Below are 7,907 nucleotides of genomic sequence, written 5' to 3'. Positions count from 1 at the left end.
AGAGGGAGGGAGAGAGGGAGGGAGAGAGGGAGGGAGAGAGAGAGAGAGGGAGGGAGAGAGAGAGGGAAAGAGAGGGAGAGAGAGAGGGGGAGAGAGAGCGAGAGGGAGAGAGGGAGGGAGCGTGAGAGAGAGAGAGAGAGGGAGATAGAGCGAGTGCGAGAGAGACACACCGCGGAAGGGCGAGCTGCAAGCAACCGCGGTCAGCTCGGGCGGCCGGCGTGGTCGGCGCGCCCAGCGCGGTCAGCAGTGCAGCGCCCTCCCCATCCCCCTCGCCCAGGGTGCAGGTGTACCTTTGGCGGTGACTGCACGGTCAGCAAGTATCGGCGGCCACCGCGGCCACGCGGTGCCCCAGTCCAGCGCGCTTGCAGGCCGCGGGGAATGCCAACTGGCGGAAACGCGGTGTCAGCAGGGGGGTGAGTAGCGCCCGCCGGCGATGGAATCGAACACAGTGTCGCATATGTGTCAGCCGAGCCTCAGTCAGTGGTGCAGTGTGGTGGTGAGAAGGTGTCTCGTGAAAGTGTCTGTGTCCGTGTGTGGTAGGAGTTCAAGTGCCGTTTATAAGACGAAGAATTAGTGATAATGTGGAAAAGGAAGTCAATCTGTGTAGGTACGTATTTGTTGAGTGCATATATCTTGTTTTAAAGTGTCATTCAGAAAATTATCACCGCTGTGCATGTGTGTGTCTGCAGGGTGAAGGAAGTGTTGTTTGCGGCGACAGAAGGGCGGATTAATTGAAGCTATCGTGTGCATCTCGCTGTAAGTAAATTCTATGACAAGTGTAGGAACTGTATCAATCCTTATTCTGTGGGGCGGGACTAACACAAAAATATGTTTGATGTGTGCAGGATACGATGAAGTGCTATTGGTGTGATGAGGTGTTCGAGGACCCAAAGCGGCTAGTGGCTCACATCGGTGAACGCCACGCCCCAGATTTTGCGGCCTCGTGTTCCAAGTCAAGTGTGCAACACCCTCCAAAGACAGTAGCGTCAGTGGATTATAGGTGTCAGACATGTGGGAAAAAGTTCATGCACAAGCGTTCTCTTAAACGCCATGAAGAGGAGACTCATTCTGGGAACGTTTTTAGTTGTGATACGTGTAAGAAGCAATTCAAAAATAAGAGGATCTTAAAAACCCACATTGAAAATGTAAAGCACGGAGAAAATGGTGTGGTCATGAAAAAAATGCCCAAAAAGTCTAAAATGTACAGATGTCAAAAGTGTAAAGAAAAATTTCATTCCTTGTTTCTCTTGTACTCTCACAAGAGAGCCAGTCACAGCAGTAAACGTAAAAGGTTTGTGTGTGACGGTTGTCGACGAGGCTTCTTGACAGCAGTGTCGCTCAGGTGGCATGTCAATGTATGTGGTGGGAAGAGGGTGAAACGTAACAGATATCGAAAGGTGCGTGAAATTATTGCATCAAAGTCTCAGTGGGAGACCCAGAGCGCAGTTCAGGGCGACGCTCGAATTCACTCTCTCAACATCACAAACTTGCATGACCTGCAGCTGACACTTCTGGAAAATAAGGATGACATTTGCCGTATGGTTCAAAAGGATCTGAAAGAACTGCGCCGGATTAAATGGTACCTATCTGCATTTATCCAATGCACTTATCCAGATTCTGGAAACGCCATACGGTACATGCGATGCAAACCACTCACAACCTTGCGGGATGATCAAATTATAGAGCAAACTGAGGAAGCCATTCTAGGTGTGATAAATTCATTTGATAAAGCACAAGGGGAGGGATCCCACATTCTTTTTGAAAGGGTTGAAAAAATTGAACTGAGAGTGGCTAAGTACTCTGCATTAAAAGGCTCATCCTATATGCCCCTTCCTGATATTATGCCAATCCAAAAAAAGGTCTTGTTAATATTAAAAATTATGATGACAAGTGCTTTTTGTATTCATGTCTCGCAGGGGTTGACCTTCCTGCACAGAATCCTCAGAGGGTTGCTAAATACCGGCACAGATTGAATGAATTAAATATGGAGGGCATAAAGTATCCTGTAAAAATACGGGATATCTCAAAATTTGAAGAGCAGAATCAGGATATTAGCATCAATGTTTTTGGGTTGGAGGATGACAAAGATGTCGTGCCCCTGCGCATTTCAAAAGAAATCCGTGGCCGGCACATAAATCTTTTGCTCCTGCGCGCAGATGAAGAGGATGAGGAGGATGACGCCCATTACGTGCTGATAAAAGATCTCTCGAAATTTTTATCACATCTTACCAAGTACAAATGTGCATTGAACTGGTGTGAAAACTGTCTGACACCCTATCGGTATCGCGCGTCGTACTTGGAACACAGGCAGCAGTGCATCAGCCATGATGCCCAGGTGGTGAAGACGCCTCGTCCGCAGGACATCACCCTGCGCTTCAGAGAGTGGGGCAACCAAATGCATCATGATTTCTGCATTTATGCAGATTTCGAGGCCATTTGTGTGCCCAATAACGCCGTTCATCCGGATCCAGCTGCATCATCAACCACAACGACAAGTCAGCACGTGCCTTGTGGATTCTGCTATATCATCGTCAAGGCTGATGGAACCCTCCTGAAACCCCCAGTGCTCCAATTTGGTGAAAGTGATCTAATTATAAAATTTTTAATGTGCCTCAAAGAAGAAGTAGAGACGATTACCGAGTTGAGGGGGGATTTATATGAGCTTGATATGAGTGATGAACAAGAAAAGGAGTTTCAGGCTGCCAAGGAGTGCTATATGTGTGGTGATCAGATGCCACGCTTTAATGTTAAGAAAGTGCGCGATCATGACTGGTCTAAACCAACGCACAACTTTAGAGGGGCAGCATGTCAGTATCCATGTAACCTTAACCTTAAGCGGAAGTCTTATATCCCAGTGTTTATGCATAATCTTAAAAACTATGATGCCCATATGATCTTGAATGAAATAGGCAAACTCAGTGATGGGTCAGACTTGGCTGTTGTGCCTCGTACAAAAGAAAAATATGTTTCTTTCCAATGGGGTCTGTTACGGTTCTTAGACAGTTTGGGATTTCTGAACAGCAGCCTTGATAAATTAGTTGCCGACCTATCTGAAGATGAAATGCCTCTGTTAAAAACTGTGTTCCCTGATAATGATGATAGAGCATTGGTGAGCCGTAAAGGTGTCTATCCTTACTCTTACTTTGATTCGTTTGCTAAATTTAGTGAAACTTGTCTGCCCCCTCAAAATGCATTTAGAAACGATCTCACAGGGATGGATGTGACTCCAGAGGATTATCAGCATGCTCAAAATGTTTATCGGCATTTCAAAATGTCTACATTGCAAGATTATCATAATTTGTATCTTTTAACGGACACCGTCCTTTTGGCTGATTGTATGGAGAATTTTCGAAAAATGTCTATGGCGCATTATAAACTGGACCCTGTTCATTACTACACTACGCCTGGTATGGCATTTTCGGCTAGTTTATTGTTCACTAAGCAGCGCTTAGAGTTGTTGGATGATATTGATATCCATTTGACATTTGAACGTGGTCTGAGAGGCGGAGTAGCAAGTATCCAGGAGAGATATGTCCAGGCAAATAATAGATATGTTCCAGAAACTTATTCAGAGTCGAAACCGACCTCCTTCATTATGTACTATGATGCTAACGCATTATACTCCACAGCTTTGTGTGCAAAGTTACCAACTGGTTCTTTCAGACATTTAACAGCCTCTGAAATTGAAGAGTTTGGTCCTGAAAAAATTAATCCTGATTCGGATTTGGGTTATTTATTTGTTGTGGATCTGGTATATCCTAAAGAATTGCACGACAAGCACAATTTTTATCCTTTGGCGCCAGAGCACATGGAGCCGCAGTACAAGGACTTATCCCGACTCCAGAAGAAAATGATCAGGGACTATAACTTGCCTAAGAAGAGTACAAAAAAACTAATACCTAATCTATGTGATAAAAAGTGTTATGTAGTGTATGGAGACACCCTCATGTTGTATCTAGAACTAGGCCTAAGACTTGAAAAAATCCACAAAATTATAGAGTTTGAGCAGAGTGCTTGGCTTAAGCCATTTATCACACACAATATAGATATGCGGAAGTTGGCGACCTCTGATTTCCAGAAAGCTTTCTGGAAACTTATGAATAATTCTGTTTTTGGCAAGACGTGCGAGGCTGTTCGTAAACGTCGAAATGTTGTGCTAACAAAAGAGAGGCAAAAGTTTAGAAAGCTGGTACGCAGTCCCCTGTATCACAGTTTTGAGATATTTAATCATGGGCTTGCATGTGTCGAGCGTCGAAAGAACAAAATTGTATTGAACCGACCATTGTATGTCGGTCAGGTATGCTTAGATATATCTAAGAAAATTATGTATGATTTTTATTATAATGTCCTTAAAGTTAAGTATGGGGAAAATATAAAGGTTCTAGGCGGAGACACTGACTCGATTATCGTAGAAATAGTTACTGAGGATGTGTACGCTGACATGTATGAAATGAGGGAGTATTTTGATACCTCAGACTATCCTGTCAGTCATCCATTGCACAGCCTAGACAACAAAAAGGTGATGGGAAAATTTTCAGATGAACTCGGTTCTGTTCCTATTCACTCTTTTATCGGGCTGAGGGCGAAAATGTACAGTTTCAAGACAGTTGACAACAAGGAAAAGTCGGTAGGAAAGGGCATCCCAAGAGCAGCCCTGAAATCTCAATTAACTTTCAATGACTACAAGAAATGTATCACTCAGTTTGAAGGTAAAAATGTGTCATATAGTAAAATTGCCACTGACAGAAAGCATGGCGTTTTCACAACTTACTGTGTAAAAAAAGGACTAAGCTGTTATGATGACAAGAGATTTATTCTAGATGATAATATTAGCACTCTAGCATATGGCCATTATAAGATAAAGCAAATGAATGCGGTTGTAGACAGCGACGATGATGGAGATGATTGTGAAATGATTGACGAAGGAGAAGAGAATCTTCAGGATTTAATTGCTTTATTGGATGATGTGTGAAAAAGTTGTGAAATAAATTATCCTCATGTTATGAAATGTATTTAATTTAATCTTATCCCAATTCTCATTCACTGATGACCAGTGCGACGTTGGCGACAAGGCACACAGTATAAAAGACGAGAGAGGCTTGACCGAGTCACCATTTCATCCCTAGCTGCTGAGCAGGTAAAGTCCAATCATGTGGCGTATGCGGCATCCGTTTACAGCGTGCCTGGCCGCTCCTGCTGGATCAGGAAAGTCGACCTTCATGTTACGTCTCTTGCAACACCTTACAGAGCTGGTCGAAGGAAACATATCCAATATTGTGTGGTGTTACGGCCAGGACGGAGCCGTCCCAGAAGGTGTATCGAAAAACCCTGCGATTACTTTGCACCGTGGCATCCCAGCGGAGGATTCTAGTGTGTTGCAGACAGATTCATTGGTAATATTAGATGATCTGATGAATTCCGCGCTCAACGATCTAACGATTGCAGAACTGTATACGAAAGGCTCACGACATCGACAAATATCTGTCGTTATTCTATCTCAAAACCTGTTTCATCAGAGTAAGCACGCCCGTTCGATTAGTCTGTCGACCCGCTACTTTATATTGCTGAAAAATTATCGCGACAAGGTGCAGTTCATGCATCTAGCCCGACAAGTTTACCCCGAGAACGCGCGATCACTCTGTGAAGCACTGAACGACGCGTGGTCGGGTCCGTTCTCATACATGGTAATCGATTTAAATCCAACCACAGATGATGCGCTCCGTTTTGTGACAAATATCTGGCCGACGGATCCGCATCTGACAGTTTACGCTACGGACGGGGCAGTCGAGCAGCTACGACAGAAAGGGAAAGGAGCAATACTGGTATCCCCTGCAGGAAACATTTTCAAGCAATGACAAACCCTCTCGAGAAGCTGGCAAAGTGCAGGCATCATCTGCATGTTCTGCGAGAGAGCCCCTCTGAACTGCAAAAGTGTATGATAAAAAACGCTGACGAGGATTTAATTCTGAGCGTATGCGAGATCGCATTGAATATTTTAAGGGGGAACATCGCCATTGATGATCAGTCGCGAGACGTACTTCAAAAGTACAAGACCGTTCTCCGACATCTGGCGTACGTGAAGGAGCGGGCTACGACAAGCAAGAGACAAACCGGTGCGGGTGTGAGAAAAGCCGAACCCGTCTGGAAGAAGAAACGACGATATCTTGTGCAGAAAGGCAACGGACCCTTTCTGACGGCATTAATCAGCTCAGCCCTCGGTGGTGTCGTCGGAAGAGTTATCAGCCGTGTGGCTGTACCCGATAAAAAATCAGGTTAACGGTGTTCACCTGAAAAAAAATGAGTGCTTCAGTGCTGAAAAAAATGTTGGTGATTTCACCGCAGCAGTTGGAACGGATGAAGAGCGAAACGTTGAAAGATATGAAAAAAGATTTAGAAGGAAAAATGCAAGACACTCTCAAGAATTCTGTTAAAAAGGATGAAGTGCGAGAACACGAAGAGTGGGACAAATATCGTGCGCTGCTGCAACGATTTCTTGATGTGAAAAGAGACGAGAGAGAAAATAACATAAATCTGCCCATTTATGAAGTTCAAGACAACGATCGCGGAGGTATTGACGACACGAAAACCATTTTACAGCAGATGTTACAGCAGAGAATAAAGGAAGAACGTGACAGACAGAAGCAGCCAACCGTAAAGATGGAGGGAAAAGATGACACCGGCATTCGCCAGCCCTCTCCTGGACAAGGAGAATCCACTGCAGTCGCGATGACGGCATCTGTGAAAAGAGACGGTAAAGATGACGGCGCTTTCGGAGCACACTTGGGGGCAAGACGTAGTCTTGAACGGCAAAATTATCCGGAGGGTGAGGAATTGATAGAGAGCGGTGACGTGACGGGTATTCACAAGAAATACATTCACGGTGCACCCGTATTCGCTCATCGCATGTCTTCAGACTACAATTATGAGCGCGATGAAATCCCGGCTGCATTCGCGTTGCCGCATCATGAAGACGCGGAAGAAGATGCCCGCTCTGTTTCCCTCGAGACAATGCTCGATCTCATTGGAGAACACGTGACGAATCAGAGTCAGCAGCTAACGTCAATCAACGACAGTATCCTGCAAGTCTCGCGCATGGAGATGGATGAAGGCGAACAGCCACACGCAGTCACGCCCTGGCGCGGCGTGGGTGAGGACGTATCGCCGAGCGCTTTCTCGACTCCGATCGGATCCCCCGCGACCGCCTGCATTCGTAGGTCGCCGCACACGTCTCCTAAAATTCGACACCTGCGCGGTCGCGAAGTGGTGTGGTCGCCATTGCAGCTAGAGAGACGCCCTCGAAAGACCAAAAAGTAGATGCCATGATGACCTCATTTGCAAAGACACCGCATCGAATTCACCGAGCTTGCACATTCCCGAGATGGGCGTGCATCGGTCTCCAAAATGGGGCCGGGCGTGGTTCTGCTGTGCAAGCGTCAACTGCGGGTAACGCCAGCGCCGCCGCCGGCGCCGGCGCCGGCGCCCGCGCCGCCGCTGGCGCCCGCCCGCCGCGGGGGAGGAAGATCGTTCGACGAAGCAGCAGCAGCAGCGGTGACCACGACGGCGGCGAGGAGGACAGTCGAAGACAGTTTGTCGATCGAGAAATGTGTGAAATATACTATGATTTAAAAAATCCATCTGCGTATTCTTTTGTTGCAAATTTAAAGAGAGTGGCCCGCACGCGTGGAATCACGCCTTCGGAGGTGCATGCGTGGCTTTTGAGTCAGGAAATTTATACACGCTATAAGCCAGCTCGCAAGAATTTTCCATTGAATTTTTATAACATTAAGGGGTTGTATGATGTGTATGAAGTTGATCTTAATGACATGAGAAAATTAAACTCCTACAACGATGGCTTCAATTATTTTCTCACCATGGTTTGCTGTCTCAGTCGTTATGTCTGGATGTAC

General features: G+C 45.9%; 1 protein-coding gene across 1 annotated transcript; it reads left to right on the top strand.

Moving 5' to 3' along the window:
• The first annotated feature begins 2,254 nt into the window (after nucleotides 1-2,254).
• Nucleotides 2,255-5,008, top strand: LOC127750348 (uncharacterized). The gene has a single exon (XM_052271821.1). The coding sequence runs from the start codon at nucleotides 2,396-2,398 to the stop codon at nucleotides 4,970-4,972; it is 2,577 nt and encodes an 858-aa protein (XP_052127781.1). The 5' UTR covers nucleotides 2,255-2,395; the 3' UTR covers nucleotides 4,973-5,008.
• The last annotated feature ends 2,899 nt before the right edge of the window (nucleotides 5,009-7,907 follow it).

Source organism: Frankliniella occidentalis, unplaced genomic scaffold (genome assembly GCF_000697945.3).
Source record: "Frankliniella occidentalis isolate FOCC.00 unplaced genomic scaffold, Focc_3.1 Scaffold175, whole genome shotgun sequence".
NCBI lineage: Eukaryota > Metazoa > Arthropoda > Insecta > Thysanoptera > Thripidae > Frankliniella > Frankliniella occidentalis.
This window is presented reverse-complemented; position numbering and strand designations above follow the sequence as displayed.